The sequence below is a fragment of the Musca autumnalis genome, unplaced genomic scaffold (genome assembly GCF_047663935.1).
Source record: "Musca autumnalis isolate F117 unplaced genomic scaffold, ASM4766393v1 scaffold_1, whole genome shotgun sequence".
Lineage (NCBI taxonomy): Eukaryota > Metazoa > Arthropoda > Insecta > Diptera > Muscidae > Musca > Musca autumnalis.
The window spans coordinates 9,943,496-9,967,891 of NW_027411644.1; the positions used below are offsets into that span (position 1 = coordinate 9,943,496).

Genomic DNA, 24,396 nt, shown 5'->3' on the forward strand with positions numbered 1-24,396 from the left:
CCAATGATTTGTGCTATAAGAACTGGACGGATTGACGTAAGCTAAGAACAATTTACGACTGACAACTGCGATGGAAAAGGAACATTAATGGGCGAACGAACTCGATTGGGGAAAATCTGGGGCTGAGTCCTGTGGCAAGGTCCATATTATCCAATGGGTATCTTGTCTGCTGGCACTCATTATGTTATAAATCAGCTTCAATACAAAAACCGTTTTTAGAAGTACTCCACAAACAGTTCTGAATGCAATGCTGAACTTCTGTTCTATGCCACTCAATATTAAATGCCAGGCAAGCACTTAGGGACATTGATGTATATTAAGGAAGTTAGAAGGAAAGGTGATCGTGGGAATAGCGGGTCGAAGTTATCGAAGTCGTTATCCCAAGTAGAGATGACTTGAATCGAAGTAACCAGGGTTTAAAAGCCAGCATCTAAAACCATTAGCATTAGCGGTACACTTCAACTGCTACACAATATTGACACACACGGCTAAATAAGCAACCGAACGCATATTTATTTTTGTGAATTTTTGCTTATTTCGTTTTCGACGCCTAATCTTTTTTTCGTTAGCCATAATCGACAACAACGCTACATATTTAGCAGTCGGCTGACCATACGTCGCAGGAAAATAGCAACACAGTGTGTTTTTCTGATTAGAGTTGCCAACGCAGTAATAAAAAATGTAGCATTTAATGTCAAAATGTGTCCATCATATGGTAGAACCTAAAGTTCTACTAATAATTATTGTTTAAAAATAAAAAATAAATATATTGAACGGCTTCATTAACAATTCACATGACCTTTGAACGAAAAATTGGAATTAATTATATCGTGATTTTTAATGCATTACACTGGTAACCCTGATCTCAAAAACAATTGTTTGCTGAAAATCTGGCTAAGCCGTTGAAACTTTGTTGCTTATTGTCTTTTCTGATATGTGTTGATCTTGTGTGCTGCAAAATATGAGTATGCGTGTATGATACTATTTTATGACAGCGGCGATATCAAATAGCATCAGCATCGCTAGCAATATTTTTGTGAAATTTGTTGCTACATGTTGCCGTTGTTCATTGTTGCTAAACATATTTCGAAGAAATTTTAGCAGGCAAAGCTGCAAAAATTCGGTGCTTTTGCTAATATGGCGTTAGCATTTTAAACCCTGGAAGTAACCTTTCTCTGGACGGTCGGGCTTTTGTACAGACGCTTCAAAGATGGAAGAAAATACCGATTCTGGTCTACTCATATAATATGGAAACCGATTGAATTTAATGAAAAGTATGGAAGGTGAAATCTTTAAACCGGTGACTATCTCGATGGATAGCCAAGCTACTCTTAGAGCCATCGAATCTTTTAGCATTAAATCTGAAGCCGTTCTTGAGTGCATAACAGCCTTGAGAAACCAAACGATTATGTTGGTTAAACTATGCAACACGAAAATTATTAACCGACACCGCAGCGTGATACAAGACCAAAAATAAGAAGACACGTGTCCCGGCGTTTGCCCTATCTCATCAACTTTCGCGGTTATGGGCCTCAAAGGCCTGAGGCTTTGATGTCAAAAGGGATAATTTTGTCAGGCACATATCTTCCAAGCCGCTAGAAATTTGGGTTTACTCGTGGAAGCAAAGTTGTAGCTCTCGTCCTAAAGAATAATAATTGTGAACATATAAAATCCATCCAACCCCATCTTCAAGGTCAAAATCGTCAAGATCAAATTTCATTATAATTTTTTCCCGGATTTTTGTCTGCAGATATCAAACCGATCAAAATTGAAGCAAACAACCAACTAGAAAAATGTTCCTTAGATCTCAATAAACAACTTTCTAGAACATATGGACGCTGTAGAAACGGTTCTTAATGGTCAACAAAGCAAAACAATTGCAATTTTATCCTCTTTTCTCGGCTTCCGCTCCATAGACGATGACTGGACTGGAGTCAGCCAAATACTAGTTTGCAAGCTGTATGACATACTAGGTGCTCAGTTTCCTCAAAGTATCACCTTTTATTTAATCATGGAGTTAGTTACCATCAGTAAGAGTTTGAAGAGACGGAGACGCCTGAAGTCGCAAACTTCTTCTCCGAAGAATTTCCTACCTTCACCATTCTAAAATTCGTTTATAACTATACAAAATTCCACCGTTTATACTTTTATTATACCCTCCACCATAATATGGAGGGTATAATTAAAATTGTCATTCCGTTTAAAACTCATCAAAATATTCGTCGGAGACCCTATAAAGTATATATTTTCTTGATCAGCATCTTGATCAGACCGATATAAACATGTCCGTCTGTTGAAATAAAGATACAGCTCGCAATTTTTAAGATAAATCTTTGTAATTTGGTACAGAAGTTTCTATTACCCAGAAGAAGTTTCTATCCCCATAGAACGGCACCTCCCGTTTTCAGTATTTTTAAGATTGTGGCCTCGATATCCCACCGAAATGGCTGAAATTTCGTATTTAGTGTTCTTTGGGGTATACAACTTTCCATTCGAAATGTTTCGATATATATTGGTCCTCATCTTCATCCCGATTTTCGGTATGTATTGCGGCCTCAATATCCCACCGAAACGGCTGAAATTAGGTACTAAGTCTTCGTTGGGATTATATATGCTTCGAAATTAAATTTTTCGGTATTTCTAGCGGTCTTCATATAGCCCCAATATAAATGTTCCTCCAAATTTTCGGTATTTTGAAGATTTTGACTCCAATATACCTCGAATGTTTTAAAATTGATTCGTTGGGGGCATAAAACTTTCCACCAGAAATTTGTCTTACAGACCTTCGTTCTGAATGTTTTAAATTTGGTATTTAGTCTTCTCTAAAGGTGCAAGACATTTATACAGGTACATAACATCCCTTGCAAAAAATCAGATAGCGTAGGTTCACGTTTTTGTATAGCCCCCATATAAGCGTAGCCACCATATAAGTTTTTTTTTTTGAAGAATTTTGTCACATTTTTCCACCGAATTGGTCGTTAATTGGATTTTTGTGTTCCCAGAGGATAGAAGAAGATTAAGATTGTCAGGTGTTCAAAAGCTAAATTCGGAAAATTATAAATATTGATCCAATGTTTGGAAAGAATTACGATGACGCCCCATATGATCTCTTTTGAAGGGAGTATTACAAGTTGGGATATACTACTCCTGCAATAAAAGGTAGAGCTTAGCTCTTTCATAAACGAAAGGAAACTAATTGTTCTTATTCGCTTCAATACTGTTCGGGGTGGAGGGTACAAAAAGTTCGGCCCGGCAGAACTTAAGGATGTCCTTACTTGTTTTCACAGTTTAAAAGTTTTACATGTCCTTTTAAAATTTTACATTTTTTGTTCCAATTAGAGTTAAATTCAATACATTTTTTATTTCTACAAAAAATGCGCACTTCACAAATTGCGACAACAATAAATTCCTATTAGAAATCCCCATAACAATTCCAGAAATGTTTTTATCAGAAATACCATTATCATGAAAATATTACAAAATATATTTTTTAATTTTTATTTAGTTGTTAATTTTCTTTATAAGAACAATATTTTCTTTGATCGAATTTTAAAATATAGATTATTAATAATAAATTAAGTCTTAAATTTGCATTGCGTGGCAAAGCAAGAATCACATATTGATTAGCAGGAGATTAGCCTAAACGACGGGGAAATGGAGTAATTGTGGGTAGGCCATATTTAGGAGGACGAGGAGTGGTGGAACCCAAATAAATATCAAATCCACTCAAGCTGTAATTTACGGTTGAGCCGGAGGCAGCGGTGGAAATTGTGTTCTTTGCCTTTTTCTGGGCAACCTTTGAAATGACTTGATTTGTAATTCTCTTTTCAATGTTGCTAATGACATGTTGTGGAATTGGTTTCGTTTTGCCGGCATCTCCGGCAACATGTTTGTTGGACACCGATTGTTTCGTGTATTGCTTAACAACATCCTTGGAAGGTTTTTTCGTTGGTTTCGATAGTTCAGTGGGTTTTTGAGTGTAAGATGTAGTTGTAGTTTGTGTGGCTGTTGTTGTTACGGTGTTGGTGGTTGTAGATTTCGTTGTTGTCTCTCCGGATTGTTTATGTTTATCCTCCGCCTTTTCAATTTTAGCCTCAAATAGAGGTGGCAATAAGGCTTCAATCGATAGTTCAGGTACTACGACATTATTCACAGGCTCTGCTGTCGTTGTTGTTGTTGGTGCCCTTGTTGTTGTCGTTGGTTTTCTGGTAGTAGTCGTGGCAGGAGTCTTAGTCGTTTTAACAGCATCTTGTGGCTTATCTTCGAGTGGCGGTAACAACATATTGGATGGTTCTATAACCGTATTGGTGGCAGTTTTGCCATTTATTGCCGTCACGAGACAATTTACAGTCACAGCTGCGATTAATACCTGGAAAAAAGTAGAGAAAAAAAAAATAAATAAACTGAGAATAAGAAACCAAGGCAAAAAGGAAGACAATTTTTGTTTTTAAAATGGCATATCAGTGGTAAGATGTGGTAAATTTTACACAACAAAATTGTAATTTTCAAAAGAAGAAAACATAAATATGTTGAGGGCCCAGATAACAGTGGCTCAAGGCCAAAACACAGAAATTGAACATAAACATTAATGACAAGCCGATGTATGTGGAAATGTTTGATAAACTAAAGGGTGTTTTTTTAAGCTAGATAGAACTTTAAATTGTAAAAAGTATCACAAAAAATTAAATTTTGATGAAACTTTTTTTATTTGTTTCAGTATACTCTGACAAATCATCATGAATGGACTCACGCTTGAACAACGCTACGAAATTATCCAAATTTACTTTGAAAATCAGTCGTCGATTCGCGCAACTTATAGACGACTTCGTCATTTGTATGGCGTTCAGCGATGAGGCGCATTTTTTGGCTTAACGGGTTTGTTAATAAGCAAAATTGCCGCATATGGAGTGAGACCAATCCACAAGAGACCCTACAGACTCCATTACATCCAGAAAAATGCACCGTATGGTGCGGTTTTCACGCTGGTGGCATCATCGGACCTTATTTCTTCAAAAATGAGGCCGGAGCTCGCGTTACGGTCAATGGAGATAGTTACCGCACCATGATCAATGATTTTTTGTTTGAAAATATGGATGACATTGATCCGGAGGAGATGTGGTTTCAACAGGATGGCGCTACGTGCCATACGGCGAACGCAACCATCGACTTATTGAAATCAAAATTTGGCGATAAGTTGATTTCGAGAAGTGGACCTGTCAATTGGCCTCCAAGGTCGTGCGATTTGACACCTCTCGATTATTTCCTGTGGGGTTACGTGAAGTCACTGGTTTATGCTGATAAACCAGCAACAATTGATGCCTTGGAGGCCAGCATTGTTCGTGTTATTCGTGACATACGGCCAGTAGTGCTCGAAAAAGTGGCCAAAATTGGACGTCCAGAATGCACTTCGTCAAGAACAGCCGCGGTGCCCATATGCCCGAAATCATTTTCAAATGTTAATGTCCCGTATTGATCTTTCGAATAAAAAAAAAATTTTGATTACAATTTAATTTTTTGTGTTATGTTTTACAATTTCAAGTTCTATCGGGCTTAAAAAACACCCTTTGAACATTAAAACAATTTTAAATGTCATTAAAATTGTTTGTTTCGTTTATTGTTGAAGATTCAATCTCATTTTCGATTGTTTGAGTGGAGTATTCCCCCATTGGCTCAACTTCATTTATTACCCTCTATTACAGAGAGTAATGTTTTTCAAAACGAACTGACAGTGTTGCAAAATTTTACTGATCGCTACCAATATCATGATTTCATCCCGGCGAAGGGAATTATCAATTGGCTTCTCAGTTTTTGAAATGATGCCTTTTTAGCGAAAAACCGAACTCTTTAAGTGTCTAGTATTCTCATATGAATGAGAATCACACTCACTTTTCGGCTTTTCCAAAGAAACACCAAAATCAAAATATTTTGCAACATGTCAGCACGTATCAACTAAGAATTCTTCGAATTCTGTGAGTTGAAAAGAACACCAACACAGTTGCCTGTGAGGTTGTTATTGGAATTTTGTTTTTTTGTTTTTAACAAAGCTCCATTCATTCGCCCGTGCCTCGGCTGTTTTTTGTTTGTTTTGTTTATTGTTGAAGATTCAATCTCATTTTCGATTGTTTGCCGGGATGAAATCATGATATTGGTAGCGATCAGTAAAATTTTGCAACACTGTCAGTTCGTTTTGAAAAACATTACTCTCTGTAATAGAGGGTAATAAATGAAGTTGAGCCAATGGGGTCATTAAAATTATTAGTAGAACTGAGTTAAAGAAAAAACAAGTGAGCCAAGGCTATAGTCGGGTCGGGGCCGACTATGTGATACCCTACACCACTACCCCTGTTCATAAGCTTTTGACTAATAAAATTCAAAATATTAAAATTGGGATAGCTTAGCGCCTTTGCTCTGAATGTCTTCATTAACGCAGGTCTATTTTTTGAAACGCATTTAAGTGCATCGACAGTACAACCCAAATAAAAAATGGAAAAGTGGGATGTATGCCAACCATCAATAGGCTTCTTTCTGTGTTAGACCCCCAAATTTTCGTGAGGATCCGATCAAAATTTCGTAGTGTGATTGCACAAAAATGAAAAAAGGGATTCATTACCGACTATTGCGATATCTCTGTTGTTTGACCACCTATGACAACCTACTTCATATCGTTGTAAAGGTGATATTTTCTACTTTCCTTGACAGGTTTTGCTTTCGATATACCTCCTACAGAAGGGAGATATTAACTTTGAAATAAAACGTTGGCCTTTTTTCCAAATATTTTTTTTTTGTCACATTCCGACCCCTGAATAATATCCGACCATTATCAAAAATCAAAAGGTTTTTTCCTCTGTGGGACCCCCAATAACACCCAAAATTTCGTGACGATCCAATTAAAATTGCGACCTGTAGCGTGATTTCCAAAAAAGTGGAAAAATGGGATGTATTACCGACTATTGCGATATCTCCGTTATTTGGATACCTACGCCAACCTGCTATACATCATTGTAATGATGGGATTTTTTACTTTCGTTATCAGACATTGCTTTTGGAAGGTCCGGAACCAAAGCTGTGATATTCGTCATTATTATTAAAATCGCAAAAATGAAAAGTTGTGTTCTATTAGCGGCTTTTGCGATATCTTCGTTGTTTGACCACCTACGACAATCTACGTAACATCGTTGCAAAGTTGATATTTTCTACTTTCATCACCAGGTTTTGCTTTTGATATACCCTTTTTAGAAGCAGAGATATTCGCTTTGAAATAAAACGTTGAGTTTTTCTCCAAATAAGTTTTTTGCCCATTCCGACCTCTGAATATTATCCGACCATCACCAAAATCAATAGGCTTCTTTCTCTGTAGGATCCCCATTAGCCCCCAAAATTTCGTGACGATCCGATTAAAATTGCGACCTGTAGCGTGATTACAAAAAAATGAAAAAAATGGGATGTATTGCCGACTATTGTGATATCTCAGTTATGTGGCCACCTACGCCAACCTACTTTGTATCAATGTATAGATGGGATTTTCGACTTTCATAGTCAGACTTTGTTTTTGGAAGATCCCCAACCGAAGCTGTGATATTCGTCATTATTATTAAAATCGCAAAAATAAAAAGTTGGGTTCTATTAACGGCTATTGCGATATATTCGTTGTTTGATCACTTACGAGAACCTACTTTACATCATTAGAAAGGCGATATTTTCTACTTTCATGGCCAGGTTCTGCTTTTGATATATCCCATGTTGAAGCTGAGATATTCGCTTTGGAAAAAAACGATGTCTTTTTCTCCAAATAAGTTTTTTGCCCATTAAGACCCCTAAATATTATCCGACCATCACCAAAATCAATAGGCTTCTTTATCTGTGTGACCCCCATTAACCCTCAAAATTTCGTGACGATCCGATCTAAATTGAGACCTGTAGCGTGATTTCCAAAAAAGTGGAAAAATGAGATGTATTACCTACTATTGCGATATCTCCGTTATTTGGTCACCTACGCCGACCTAGTTTACATCATTGTAAAGATGGGATCTTCTAATTTCACAGCCAGGCTTTGCTTTTGGAAAGTCTCCAACCAAGGCTGTGATATTCGTCATTTTAATTAAAATTGCAAAAATGAAAATTTGGATTTTATTAGCGACTATTGTGATATCTTCGTTGTTTGATCACCTACGAGAACCTACTTTACATCATTAGAAAGGCGATATTTTCTACTTTTATTGTCAGGTTTTGCTTTTGGTATACCCCGTACAGAAGCTAAGATATTCGCTTTGAAAAAAAACGTTGTCTTTTTATCCAAATAAGTTTTTTGCCCATTCCGACCCCTAAATATTATCCGACCATCACCAAAATCAATAGGCTTCTTCCCCTCCGGGACCCCCGTCAACATCCAAAATTTCGTGACGATCCGATCAAAATTGCGACCTGTAGCGTGATTACAAGGTTTAGATGGACAGACGGACAGACGGACAGACGGACGGACGGACGGACTGACGGACGGACACACATAGCCAGATCGACTCAGCTCGTCGAGACATTCATTTTGATATATATAAGTATGGGTCTACGACCATTATTTCGATGCGTTACAAACTTTTTGGCCAAAACCAACTTATAATACCCTCCCCACATAGTGGTGTAGGGTATAATAAAAAATTAAAGCGTATGACAAAAATTTAGCATGGGAACAAATAACCTATGGAATATCTTAATGGTGATATTTTATACATAAACTTATATTTTTTTAATTGATATTTAATAAGAAGTTTTAAAAGACAATTTAGATCAGAACATTGTTTCCGTTTTTTTACTTTCTCAAAATAGTATGACTTAATCCCATTGCTGTTGTTGTAATATTTTAAAACAACGAGATTATTAGTGGAGAAAATTTGGCATTATTCGTCAAGGGGTAAACCAGGGACTAGATTGATGTTTGCACAGGTTTTTTTTTTTTTTTTTTTTTTTTTTTTTTGTAGAAATTATTGATATATTTATTACCTTGGGCGGAGAATATCCGCAAACAAAAAAGAAGGAAACTGATGAGTTTCTGTTGCAAGAATCGAAACTGTAGTATTCGCTGTCTTACTCCTTGGAGAACAATGCCAAATTTAGTCCACTAATAAATTCGTTGTGTTATAATATTAAGACAATTTAGTTCATTATACAGTTTGAAACATAAATATTTTAATACTCAACATTAACATTCGTTGTCGCTAAAAAAAAGTCATAAAATTCAAAAATTAAAAGAAAAAGTGGGACGAATCATACTTGAATACTTGGTATAATAGGGAACGGGGCCGACTAAGTGATACCGTACACTACTACACTTGTGCAAAAGCTACTACATATTTTCAAGCTATTTCCTATAGAAAACGAATTGGGCAGAGAATAATACACTGATGCCCCTTGCTATATACTTATGTACATATATTACATATGTGGATTTGTGAGTGAAATCGGACACTTTTTCAAAAAGTGGTTTTTGACTTCCTTTATTTTCTGTTATGTTGATGCTGCTCATCAGCAAAACATTTTAGTATACACATTTTCAGATTTTTAAGTAGCTGTTCCAGAGATATCGCATCTTGAAAAAGTCGAATTCTGTAAAAACTATATGGAAATAAATACTCATAACTTCTTTAATATTGGTCCAAATAGAATTTTTTTTATCAGTTATCTAATAGAACATAGAAAAATAAATTACATAGTGGGCTTAGATGCTATTTTCGCGATTTAATATTTAAAATCAATTTTTATCAGTGATTGCACTCTTCGATTTTGCTGATTTTTCTTATTAAACAAAACTAAACTAATACTAAAAATTATAAGTGCTATTTGGTAGTGGGACTCGAATAATTAATTTTTTTCTTAATTTTTTAAAATGTAACCACAGTTAATGTCCTACTTTGTGCCGATTGATATAATGATCTGCCTTCTTTGATTAGCAGGTTATTTTTTAATACATCAAACGACGGTATATACACTTTCATACGGGCAAAATGTGTCTCATCGATATAATGGTCCGTCTGTCTGTCTGGCTAGCTGGAGCGCACGATAACTCTCGAACGGATAAACCGATTCGGTTCAAATTTTGGCTTTCGTAATATTTTACCCAAACTTAGTTTAAGTTCGAAGATGGGTTACATCGGTCCACTCGTTCCAGTACCTCAGCCACAAAAGTTCGAAAATGTTCGGAAAATTTGTGTGTACGATAACTCTTGAAGGGAGTAACAGATTTGGTCCATACTTTACACATCCTAATATATTTTTGTTGAAGCAACTCACATTCCCTGCCAGACTTAGATGGGGTTCCAATATAGACTCAATCGGTCCACTCCTTCGGGTACCACCCACACAAAATTTCGAATAAGTTCAGATTAGGACCTGTTTTCGAATCGCTTTGATTTTTATTGCAACAACTTGTATTCATTGCCCCCCATACGACGGTACAAGTTCAATCGGTGGTAAGTCCATACTTCCTGAGAAAATAGCCTGAAAGATGCAAAAAGCCCCAATGACACCGTGTGTAGTGGATGGAGCGCAAGATATTTCTCGGACAGATCTGCCGATTCGGTCCAAATTTTGCCTTCGTAATATTTTGTCCAAACATAATTTAAATTCGAAGATAAGCCATATCGATGCACTCCTTCAGGAACCTCCCCCACAAAACTTCAAAAATGTTCGGAAAAATTGTGTGCACGATTACTCTTGAAGGGAGTGACCGATGTAATCCATACTTTGCACATCCTAATATATCTACCAGTTAAGATCAGGTTCGAATATGGACTATATTTGTCTACTCCTTCTGGTACTTCTCACACAAAATTTCGGATAAGTTCACATTAAGACCTGCTCTCGAATCACTTTGATTTTTAATTAATTCTCTTTCGAGTTGAGCTTATTAGACCTATTATATACACTGAAAAATTAGGAGTCTACCGAAGTCCCACGCATTCAACCATTACTCTACGTTTCACGGGTGGTTCAGCCGATCTTCAGGCGTATCGAATGTTGTTTTTGTGGCAGACGAAGGCAAAGCTTGGGAACTAGTATATATAATCGCACTTCATTAGATATGTAAATGCATATGCGAAATTATGTCAGTTAATTGAAACTCCAAACTTTTCCTATATCCTGCTTGGTAATCCCATTTTACAGTGTTTTATTTAACTTGCCTTGGTGTGTGTTTAGTTCAAATCTGGTAACTCATTTTTAACACGGTTGCACACTTTTCAGATTTGGATGACAATACACGAATATGAAATCAAAACCAATATTGGTCCATTTTTACACTATTTTACAGTATTTTATCTAATTTGCTTTTCAAATCTGGCAACTATTTTTTCACACAGATGCAGTTGACCAATCAAACCTAAAATTTTCACACATTTCAGATTTGGATGACAATACATGAATGTGAAATCAAAACCAATATTGGTCCATTCTTACAGTATTTTTACGGTGTCTAACTCAACCCCTTTTTCAAATCTGGTAACTGATTTTTAAGACGGTTGCAGTTGACCAATCGAAGTAAAACTTTGCCCACTTTTCAGATTTAGATGGCAATACGTCAATATGAAACCAAAATCAATATGGGTCCATTTTTTCCTATTGCCCCCATATAACGGTATCACCCGATTTCCGGTATTTTGCTTTTCAAATCTGGTAACTCATTTTTAACACAGTTTTAATTGACCAAACGAACTAAAACTTTGCACACATTTCAGATATGGATGACAATACATGAATATGAAATCAAAACCAATATTGGTCCATTCTTACAATGTTTTTACGGTGTCTAACTCAACCCCCTTTTCAAATCTGGTAACTGATTTTTTAAACGGTTGCAGTTGACAAATCGAAGTCAAACTTTGCACACTTTTCAGATTTAGATGACAATACGTGTAAATGAAACCACAACCAATATGGGTATTTTTTCCTGTAGCTCCCATCCAGCGGTATTTTATCGTAATTTTAAGCCCGTATTGGTTGTTTTTTGACAAACAGGGTTTCCAATGGTACAGAAACGTACCCATTAAAAATTGTTGACATAGGTCCAGGGTTTGGTATAGCCCCCATATAGTGGTACCACCCGATTTCAAGTGTTTTAAGGACTTTATCTTCATTTTTAGCCAGAATTGGCTGTAACTCGGCATTTGGAGTCCCCAATGGTACAGAAACTTCCCCACCAAAAATTATGGACATAAGTCCAGGTTTTGGTATAGCCTTTATATAACGGTACTACACGATTTCAGACATTTTAAAGTTTTTATCTAAATTTTCGGCCTAAATTGACTATAATTTTGTTCTCAGTGGTCAAAAAAATGTATTTACTAAAAAGTTAAAAATAAAATATAATTTAAAAAAATTAAGTTTCAGTGTTTTATTTAGAAATGCACTTAAAACTAGGAAATAATTCGTCGCTTAGCCTTAATAAATATATTCTTTCTCAGGATGGAATCTCTCAAATAAAACGCTTGCATTTAAATTATAAATGGTGGCAAAATTAAACGGCAAGCGTTTTGAGAGATTCCATCATGAGAAAGAATATATTTATTGAGGCAAAGCGACGAATTATTTCCTAGTTTTAAGTGCATTTCTAAATAAAACACTGAAACTTAATTTTTTTTAATTATATTTTATTTAACTTCAAGAGGCGAATCATTTTGAAATATTGTTTAATCATACTTTTTTAAGAATTATATTAACATTACGAGACACTTTTCTCTAATTGTGCAACAGCTGAGAGAATATGTTCATTGTTCCTAATGATGTGCTATGATTGCTGTGGTCTACTGTAATAGTTGATGGAGGTCATGGACTAGAGTAACATTAGCACGTGTCTAAAAAATTAAATTAAATTTTTAATTTCGTTATCGGAATAGAAGTGACTATTTTTTGTAATGGAAAAGAAGTATGTAATTTATTTTTTTTTTCATAAGATAAATATATAGATGTACATACATATGTATGAACGTACATACATTTGTATCTATCGATGTATTTATGTTAAAAATCTTGGAAAAGATACATTAAACATGTAGTATATACACATACATATATACATATTCTGTTTAATATAAAAGCCATCTAAGTATATACATATGTATCTATGTATCCATGTATGTATTTTTAGCAATTCAATCAGAAATTACCATATACATATTTATGCTGTTGTATTATTTATTTATTTATTTTTGCCTCTATAGTTTATTGAACCTTTGTCGCTGACACTAACAAAAAACACTATCTCGGCTTTCTTTGGTTTTTGTTCTGTTATGCTTTATTAATTGATTTTATAATTTGTTGGTCATCTGGTTTTCTGTTCATTGTGTTTTTCTTTTTGTGTGTGTCTATTTCTTTTGACAAGTTTCCATCTGAATGCTGTCTTCTGTTCGAATGCATTAATTCTCCATTTAATTTATGCTAAATATCAAAAGATAAGTTTTATTTGTTTTTGTGTGTTTTTTTTTCTTTCGCATTTCCATTTGAATTGATGATGTTATCGATTTGTAGAGAAAAAGAAGTCAAAACAACAGCAATAATACACATCACATCTTGGTAGCAATCATTTGTCTATGTGATTCGTACATTAACCTTTGACGCATTAAAGGTCGTCTAGCAAATGACAGTAAATATCAAAAAACTGCACAAAACATCAAAATCATTCTTAGTTAATATAAATATTTTTCACCAATAATGTTATTAGGGTTGTTGTTGTTTGTATTATACTAATGGTTATGATGACTGATGAAATGCATAGTGGGGTTCTGTGTGGTTCTGTTTTCAGCTAATAAACCTAAATCATTGGTATTGGTTTTCGATTTTCTTTGAAAATCATTACCCAATTTGATATGAAATTAATTCTTTTGTATTATTGCCAATAGATTCTTATAAACTATTAGTATAAACTAAATAACGACTTCCTTAATAAATAAATGATGCTACTTAAATCGAATTTAACTAGAATTTGAATTTTATTAGTTCGCTTTACAGACAACAACATAAAAACTAAAATCGCATGCTCGCCCACATAAAAAAATTATCTGATCAAAAATGGTAACCAAATTAAAATTCAATATATAATTTATGAGATATTTATCTGAATACAATTCTCAAGACAATAATACTTTACGTCCGCACGATAAAAATTTTAAGTTGAAATGTAGCATTTTAATGGTTGAAAGAACCTAAAACCGAACATTCTGTAGAAGAATTCAAAACCAATAACAAGATTTCAACATGTTTTATATCTGGCCGAGAATATTTACTTATAATTGAAAAATTAAAAAGAGGAATTTTCTTAATTATTTAAACATTTTTATTTACTTTTTTAATAGCGACGATATATTATTTTTTATCTAGGGCTGCAAAAATTTGTTAGACAAATCACATAATTTAATAAAATTTTGTAATGTGCAACATTATGTAACTGTTTTGATTTTGGTTTTAAAATGACAATACACAATGAATATGTTTTGCTTGTCTGGATTACAGCGTTGTCCGGCTTATCGAAACCATACTGTACTTATTTTAGTGTCCAATAAATAACCATTTATATCGAGCGACATACCCTTGTTAAAATAATGGGACAGTAAGGGGTTTTGTAACGAGTATCTTTTTACTGGGCAATAATGTTTATTACATAAAAATATTGAAAAGAAAAGATCAAGCATGGACTTCTTTGAAATTATGTTTTTATGAATTTTTTCTTTTTCGATTTATCCATATCCATCTGTCTTTCCATGTATTTCAAAATATATTTTCGGCCAATTGGATGTAACTGATACACCAAACACGCTAAAATTGTTCAATTTTGATGAAGTTTTTCCAGATTATATCGGGTCGGATTTTGATATAGCACACATATATACAGTATCGGACAAAACATTTGCAACAGACGCATACAATTTAGTTTTAGCGCTATAATATTTGTAAAAAATAATTATTTGTTCAGTTTTTTAACATTAAAATGTTCTTCATACTCCGAACAAAACACAATTGGGGTTTGTACCTTATAACGGTGTTCCACTTTTAATAGCGTACTTATAAAATATCCCATATTTTAGCAAGACAAAACAATTGCAACTAACTCCGTCGGTAGATAAATGAGGCTCAAAATTATAACTTTTTACATTATTTTTGTGTCATATCCAGATTTTTATTAGTTAACACTGTGCAACCTTTTTTAAGGTGGTCTTGTGCAAACAATTCGAACTGAGGATTTTTTGTAATTACAGACCCAAACGACAAGAAGCCCTAGTTGGGTTTCGTTGTGTCAGATCCAGCTCGGATTTTATGGCCCTATCTAAACATGGTAAAACATTAAGTTTTTAAAGAAATTCGGGACTATATCTCTGAAACCAATGGGAATCTTCTTCTGACCTCTGAAGCAAATTTGTAGATAAGGACAAGAATAAAATATTCGGAGAAATAATGAACTCGAAAAACTACATTTATTGCCTCAAATTGCAAAAAAATATGCAAAAATTCCACAATTTTTATACATTTCGCACCGTATCTCCAAAACCGTTAATTTTTTCTGAAAATTTTCTTTTGGGAAAATATTCCCTGGAATGTAAACTCGTCAGATCATGTCATTGTTGTAAAATGCCTCTATGCAGTTGTTTTCAGTACATTTTCAACGACGATTTAATAAAAATGTCAATAATGTAGGGAAATCCGAAATGCGAGAATAAACTGTTGGTGTGAACTGTGTTTTATATACGTGTTGTAAAAGGATTTTAGAATTTCAGAATTTTCTAAAGAATTGTTGAGAACTTTATTTGGAAGATTTTTGCAAAAGGTTACTTGGTTCAACTCCCAACAGTTTAGCCGATACTGACCAGAATTTCAGCAATCATGTAAAATTTTCTATATTTTATAGATTTTGATGCCCCAGATGGAATTTTTGTTGTGTGGTTTTTGCGAAAGATAAGTTCTACTAGTTTAGGGCCACAATATTCCAAATTCCAATTCGTTTCTGAGATAAAGGCCTGATAAGTGCAAAAAAGTGTAGATTTAGCCCGGTTTAGATGAGGCCATAAAATCCGAACTGGATCTGACAGGACAAAACCCTACTAGGGTTTTTGTAGCCTAAATATTTACTTTCAAAAAATGCATACTAGAAGTTGTTTCCATTTTCAATGTTGCATAGTGTAATGGTCACGGTGCGCCTTAAATAATTTTAAATGGAAGGTGCTTACACCTGGGTAGTTTTTGCAGATTCTGAAACTACAATGCTCATAGATGAGAAATATCAAGAAACAAAAAATGGTACAACCTAGGAAAAAATAAATCATCCAGTCTTGTAGAGAATTCTCACAGCCTCAACATTTTCTTTAGTCCCATTTTGAAATTACTTGCGGTTTCCAAGCAAAATCTTGAAGACTTAAGATAAAAACCTAAAAATTTGAACTGAACCTCTATATCTCAAAAACGGTAAAACCTATGAAAAAAACCCAAAGGTAAGTCTTGCAAACAATTTTCAAAGCTACAACATTTTCTTTAGACTCATTTTGCTACGACTTACGGTTTCCAAGAAAAATCGTAAAAACCTAAAAAAAACCTAAAATTGTGAAATTTTGATCGCGATTTATTTAAAAATCCCTCCGGCGATTTTTTCTGTTTTTTTAATTTTTCTTATCTATGAACATTGCTGTTTTAGAATCCGCGAAATCTTCCCATGTGTAAGCGGTTTTCATCAAAAGTTAGTTAAGGCGCACCATTCATGACATTGTTTTATAAGGAGGCGATACAGTCAGTGCATTGTCTCAATTTGAACTACTATATCCCAAAAACGGTAAAACCTACGAAAATATAATAAAGGCCAATCTTGTGGAGAATTTTCACAGCTACAACATTTTTTTTAGGCCCATTTACATAGGCCTCGCGGTTTCCAAGCAAAGTCGTGAAAATCTAAAGAACCCCTAAAAATGTGAAATTAAATCGCGATTTATTTGAAAATAAATCCCTTCGGCGATTTTTTTGTTTCTTGATATTTCTCATCTATGAGCATTGTAGTTTCAGAATCTGCAAAACCTTCCCAGGTGTAAGCGCCTTACATTTAAATTTTGTTAAGGCACACCGTGTGGTATCTTTAAGACTGAATACATCAATGTATAAAACCAATTGAAATATTCTATTGGAGCAATATCAAAATCTTACCCGATTTTCAAAATTTTTTGTAGGATTTGTTTTCTAACCACAGCAATGTACTGGTAAAAAATTCTCATTGATTGGACAATTTCGTGAAAATTCACCTTTGTCCCCATACAAATTACAATGGAAACTTTGAGGCCCCAGTGGCAGGAATTAACATATTCCATATGAATACCGCTAAAAAAGATAGGCCTTATAGTTCGACTGCAGTAAGTGCTCCAATATAATGGTCAACTCGCAGCCAAGTTCACCAGTTGTCAGCATCAGGTGATGGATCCCGTTCTACGCGATGTCATGGAAGATGAGGTCCATGGGTCGAATAAATCACCAAACATAGAGTACTTCATTCTTCAGGATATGATGATCAATTGACAGAATTTGTCAGCAATGGAAAAACTGAAATAGTATTTTCAGGACTTAAGCTACATTTTTGACCGAACTAGCTAAAATTTGACATTTGAGGTTCCCAATGACCGAGAAATTTCTCCACTAAATGTTGTCAAGATATACCCACATTTTGGTATAACCCCCACATAACGGTATCTCCCGATTTAAGGTATTTTGAGGATTTTAGCTATATTTACCGAATAAATTGGTTCCAATCAAAAATCCTTTGCACCAAAAATGGTGTAGGTAGGTCCACGTTTTGGTATAGGCCCTTTATATAACGGCGTCTCCCGATTTCAAGTAGTTTGAGGCTTTTAGCTACATTTTCTGACCGAAATAGGTGAAATTTTGACATTTGATGTTCCCAATCACCAAAAGACTTCTTCACTAAAAATTATAAAGATAGGTCCATGTCTTGGTATTGACGCCATATAACGGTACCTCCCGATTTTCGGTATTTAGAGGATTTTAGCTACAATTTTTAACCGAACTAGCTGCAATTGAGGTTCTCAATGGTCATGCAATATTTTCACCAAAAATCGTTAACATAGGTTAATGTTTTGTTATAACCCCGCATATTACGGTACCACCCCGATTTTCGGTATTTTGAGGATTTTAGCTAAAATTTTTAACCGTAACCGTAAAATGACTGTAACTTGACATTTGAAGTTCTCAGGTCCAGAATCTCATCCACCAAAAATCGTCCACATAGGTCCATGTTTTGGTATATTCCCCATCTAAAGGTACCAACAGATTGAAAACATTTTTAGATATAATTTTTGCCCTAATTTAGGCATTTGGGGTATCGGTGATCGAACAATTTGTACACCTAGCAGGTAACTAATTATTCCATTTTAGTTCAGAATATTTGTCTCTCGCCAATATATAAATTCTCTTACTAAAATCTCTTCAGGCCAAAAAGATTCGTTGACTATAGTATCAAAAACTCTGGCAGGGACAAAAATTTTAAAGGACGATATGTCACGGGTTTTTGCCGAATTAAATTTCAAAATATGAAAGTCGTTATCTGATAAATTTGTAACTTTACCTTTTATGCAATTACGAATAATTTCAGTTGATGTGTTCGCATGTAACCTAGATATAAATATTGTTTTACGTCGTGCAACGACAACAAGCTGCATATTAGGTTGCAAAGAGGAAGAAGCCGTAGGTTGCTGAACTTCTATTAAAGGAGTATTTTGAACAATGCATTAGGGTGGAACTGTGATATTTTAACGAAATTTAAAAATTGCAATGTATTGATATGTTTCGGAAGTTAGCCATATCTCGCGCTCTTGGTGGCCACAGATTGTTTACGGCTTTAGGGTAGATATCTCACGTTTGTTGGCGACGTACATAAAGTAGTGAACCGATATTGTCGAACTTCGAAGCTGGTCTAACATACATATTACGAGAGTCAAAGTCGAAAACATGATCAAATATACAACAATATATGCAATAAATATCCAAAGTATACGAGGGGAACTAAAAAAGACCTTCGCCTTAATAAGCAAAACAAAAAATTATATCTGCATGAGCCAGACTGGGATTCGAACCTGGGACTCCGACAACCAAGTGACACGGTTGCCGGCGTCTTAGCGTTCTAAGCCACCATCAACTGGTCAAAGTTTCCGATGACAAATATTGATGATCAAAATCTTCTGATACAGAAGGACAAATATAATAAAGGTGGAAAAAAGCTGCCTTAGTATTTGGAATAAAGCATTGAAAAATAGGCTACCAGCCAAGTCGGACTATAGGAAAGGTTTGGAATTAAATAACTAACATTGAAAAATAAAATATATCGAATATACAATTTTCGAATGATTTGTGATATAAATGCTAGTTTCTAAGCTTAGCCTTCGTCCACCCACTAAAATAACATTCTAATATGCCTGATGATCGGTCTAACCACCCGCGAAACGTAGCATAATGGTTGAATGTGTGGGATTTCGGTGGATTCCTGATTTTTCAATGTACCTCTAGGTCATTAAAGCTCAACTCGAAAGAGAATTAATAGAAAAGTTTTTGGCCTAGGCAACAAATAGTGTTGTCAGACGCCATTTGACATTTTTTAGGAAAGTTTGACAGTTTTTGGCCTAAACGTACTCAGACTGTTCGACATACGACACTGCCGATCATTTTTCACAAATTTCGACGTGGATAATCACCCGACGAGGGTGCATCGATGAAATTAAATCTTTGTGTGTCGATAAAATACCATCCTATAGCACTTTGAAAAACTGGATTTATAAATTCAATCGTGGTCGACACACGCTAAAAAACGAAGGTCGTTAGGGTCGACCAAAACAGGCCGTTGTTCCAGAACAATGAATAAAGCAAAATCACCATGTTGTATACTGTGTGATAGAGGCATCCATGATCCAGCACAATTTGAAAATCGCTCAAAAAAACTCCTGACTGGTGCAAAGAAATTGTGAATAAATCAATCGCGGTGCTTCAAACGAGCTTTTTTTAGTTGTTGTTCATGGAAGAAGCACTACGAAGCAAATTGTCGCGTGTTTCTTCGGCAAGATTGAGGCGACTATACGGCTTGAGCAAAGTAGGACGGTTAATTCTAAGTGGTACACTACAATTTGTTTGCCTGAACTCTACTGACAAATTTGAAAAACGAACAAGAGAAGAAGAATCATTGTGCACCATGACAATGTGAGATATCAAACTTCGATTCAAACTAGCGCTTTTTGACCGGACTAAACTTGGGATTGATGGGTCATCTGCCGTACAGACTTGACTTGGAACCCAATGACTTCATTTGATTCCCGCACATCAAGAAAAATACGTGGTCAACGATTTTCGTCGGCAGAAGATGCTGTTAAAGCTTTCAAAACTCTTGTCTTGGAGGTGTCTTAATCGGAGTGGAACAAGTGCTGCAACGATAGGTTTAAGCTCATGAAAAAGTTTATAAATCATGCTGGAGAATAACTTGAAAAATAAAGTTTTGACGATAAATAGTCGCTTTGTCACTATTAAGTCAGCAACTTTTCTAGTTCCCGTCGTAAACTCAGGCTTCAATGCTATTTTCAATAAAACTAATTTTGATCCAGTTAGAATTTTTCTATTTTAATTTTTAAAAGGTACGAAAAATCCCGCATCAAATTTTAATGCTTATAGCTTTGGCCATCAAACAATCAGAAACAAATGTTCTGAAATAGCATCCTTCCAACCTTACACATTCCACATTGTAAAAATTAGAAATTTCCTACTACTAAGGCCCAAAATACAGAACCTTAGCAATAACTTGTAATAATATATAGACAGTAATGTACAAATAGAGAATAATTTTTGAAATACTCTCACTTGGAAGATTATGGCATAAACTCCTTATGGCAATTCTAAACGATTATAAATACATTTTTTTCTCCAAGTATAATTTAGATTTAATTTACTTTTAGTTATAAGGTACTTTTTGTCTGAAAGGAAATGTATGAATTCCATAGACTGAATAGATAAATAAATAAAAAAATAAAATAAAACTTTCATAAAAAAACATGCACCCCGTTGACTTTCACATGCTTTCGCTTATTATCCACAAATGCAGCTTTTATTCTTTCATATCAGTTCAATTGTTTCCATTATGCAAATTAAATATATTTTCTATTTTGTTTCGTTTTGATATCATTGGTATATGCCGTCACAGTAGCGGCTAACTTAGAATATCTCATGAAGTCACATTGTAAAACCTTCACTTTGTTGCATGATATTGTCCTTGAACAACAAATTGTTGTGTACTGCAATTACTGGTTTATATGGCTGGAGGTCAGTTTTCTATGAATGCATAAATAATTACATGCCACAGCAATTCGGTTGATTTTGTTTTTTTCCCAACATATCTAAATACAGCAACGACACCTATCAAAACTATTTCAAAATATTTGCCATCAGTTTGGTGTTGAAGTCTATCAAAAATATGTTCTGGTTTATTAAAAACATATTAATTGTTTTTAATTTTATCATCGACACGAGCACTTCCTGGTTTCGGTCACTTTGAGACAGTTTCTGTTTCACAAGTTTTGTTGTTCTTTTTGGGATCATCTAATTTCTTAGATTTATGAAGAATTTAAATTAGAAATTAACGCCCATCTAATCAAGTTTTCACTAATTTATTAGCACTTCTATGTCGGCTTTGGCCTTTCATTAGAACTTACTGCACAACACAATCTCATTTTTAGGTTTTTGTGTCTTTTCCGCTTTGAAGGGAATTTTTTCACGTTCCGACAACAATCAATTGCGACAACGAACCGAAACGATTTAAGAATTGGACTGAAAAGATTTTCGAATCTACAACATGATTTTATAAGAAAAATTCATAACAAACAGCTCCACATAATGACAGCGGACACTGTATGAAGTAACAAACGGGTATAGACAGACGACGATGCTTTACGCTGTGACGAATTTGTTGTGCGCTATTCAATACAAGCTCAAAAAGAGATGATCAACAGTAGTGAGTATGAAGAATACAAATAAGGAGAGAGGGTTTAAATTAAGTTGTATGCAAAATACTACTGTTATGATTATTTATATCATGTGATGCAAAATATTGATTGTTTGAAAACTGTGGTATGCAGTTTATGTCAAGTAATGATTAATAATTGTGCTGGATTATTAGGTGTGTTCCTTTATATTTTTAAGTTGTAATAAATAACAGTGAATTCCTGTCATTTAGTTCACAAGTAGCTTTTCAAGAAAAAAGAAGCAAAAATTTGTAATTTTTGCTTGTCTTTCTCATCATATCTGCACTAATTAGATATCTTGAGTTCTAAGCGGCTGTAATTCAATAACTACTCAATTTAATTCATTTAATTTAACACGACTGCGGGGGAAGTTTTATAACTCGGTGATGGCTTAAAAGTTTATAACACATCAATATATTTTATCCATCTATCCATGAACCTTTATCTGTTATCCAATTTGTCTGTTCATTTAAATTTTGCAATTGCGCCACAGATCGCAACGATTGTCTGATAGCAATGAACAAGGTCGTGTTACGTCTGACTCTCTTTATCCTTTATCTCAAGAGCTACATTTCGATGAACTCCGCAAGCATTTTACGTCCAATGTTCCATTACTACGGCCTTAACAATTTCACATTGCTTATGGAGATTATGCTGCTTAAGCACTTAGAGAGCACAAACGGCTAAATCTGGCTTAAATATATGTCATCACAACCCCAGTGGTGGAAATCGTCTAACACATTCTGGAAAGCTTCTGTGATTGTTAGAGCTTTCCATTCTTTCAATTTAAACACTGTCAAATAAACTTCATTAGATTCATTCCTGAGGACAACGGCCTTATATTCAAAGCTCTCAAGGTGTTTCCCGCCAAAGTGCATGTTCCACTTGTATGCTCAGCAAGTAGTCCTTCAACGAAGCAGTTTCCTTGTAGGTGGTTCTGTGGATTTCTGACTGACATGGGGGTTGGGATTTCAATGCCTTCAGCGGAAAGATGTTGGAACATAGTTACTGCTTTATTAGACGACAGCTTTGAGCTTGTAACAAGTCGGCTTGTTGTGATTGTTGGGTTATGTTCCTTTTTGATCCTTGATTCTGCATATGGGGATTTCTGAGTGAAATCGGACAATTTTTCAAGATGAGGTTTCTGATTTCCCTTATTTTTTGCTGTGGTGATGCTGCTCATCAACAAAACATTTGAGTATATTTTTAGAATTTTTTTGACTTACTGTTCCAGAAATACCGCGCCTTAAAAATGTAAAATTCTGTAAAAACTATGTGCAAAGATATGCTTATAACTTCTTTAATATTGGTCCAAATATAAAAATTTTTTTTTTTGTATTTTTAGTTGTTTTATCAGCTATTTAATAAAAAATATAAAAAAATTTTGCACAGTGGGCTCGGTGGAATTTTCGCGATTTAAAATTTAATATCAATTTTTATCAATTATTGTACTCTCCAATTATCTTGAATATTTTGTATTGAACTACGATTAATTACAACAATTTTAAGACCTATTTGGTAGTGAGATTCGAATGATTACTATTTTTTTCCTATTTTTTTTAAAAATTTCTTAAAAACTTCTTCATTTTGCGATTTTAAGAATGGTGTAGCAATTAGTGTACCAGCATCAGTGCGTATTACTGAATGAATTTTTTGTCGTGCCCATGATAGGCTTATCCGTTGAATATCTCAAATTCAAATCTTCCTTCGTATTTAAAAAGTCATCTTCTGATGCAAATATCACTTTAATATTTGGTAGATTATTCGTCTCGGATGCCCATGCAAATAGTTCCTAAGCTGCAGATATTTCATCATCAATTTAGTTAGTTTTTGTCCGGCTGGTACAGTAACTGCTAATCCATTTTCAAAATCGAAAAATGACTACGTTTCTAAGATGTTTAAGTCAAACTCCCAAATAAAAGTACAAAAAAATGTTGAAAAATTTAATTTTTTACTTTTTTGGTGAAATACCAAATGTTTCACACTGGTATAAAGGAAAAATTGTATTGACAAATTTAAAAAAAAAAAAAATTAAGAAAAAATAGTAATCATTCGAATCCCACTACCAAATAGTCCTTAACATTTTTGTAATTAATCGTAGTTTAATAAAAAAAAATTTCAAGAAAATCGAGGAGTACAATCATTGATAAAACTTGATTTTAAATTTTAAATCGCGAAAATTCCATCTAAGCCCACCCTGCAAAGTTTGTTTATATTTTTTATTAGATAGCTGATGAAACAACAAAAAATACAAAAAAATATTTTTTCTATTTGAACCATTATTAAAGAAGTTATTAATGTTTCTTTGCACATAGTTTTTACAGAATTTGACATTTTCAAGGCGCAATATCTCTGGAACCGTCAAAAAAAATTC

The 24,396-nt window shown here is 34.3% G+C and overlaps 1 protein-coding gene across 1 annotated transcript; it reads right to left on the minus strand.

Annotated features, from left to right (window-relative positions):
- Positions 1–3,482: 3,482 nt before the first annotated feature.
- Positions 3,483–21,830, minus strand: LOC141390333 (uncharacterized). Its single transcript, XM_073963250.1, has 2 exons — positions 21,714–21,830; positions 3,483–4,369 (listed from the first exon to the last, which is right to left on the minus strand). The coding sequence occupies exons 1-2, from the start codon at positions 21,729–21,731 to the stop codon at positions 3,635–3,637; spliced, it is 753 nt and encodes a 250-aa protein (XP_073819351.1). The 5' UTR covers positions 21,732–21,830; the 3' UTR covers positions 3,483–3,634.
- Positions 21,831–24,396: the final 2,566 nt, after the last annotated feature.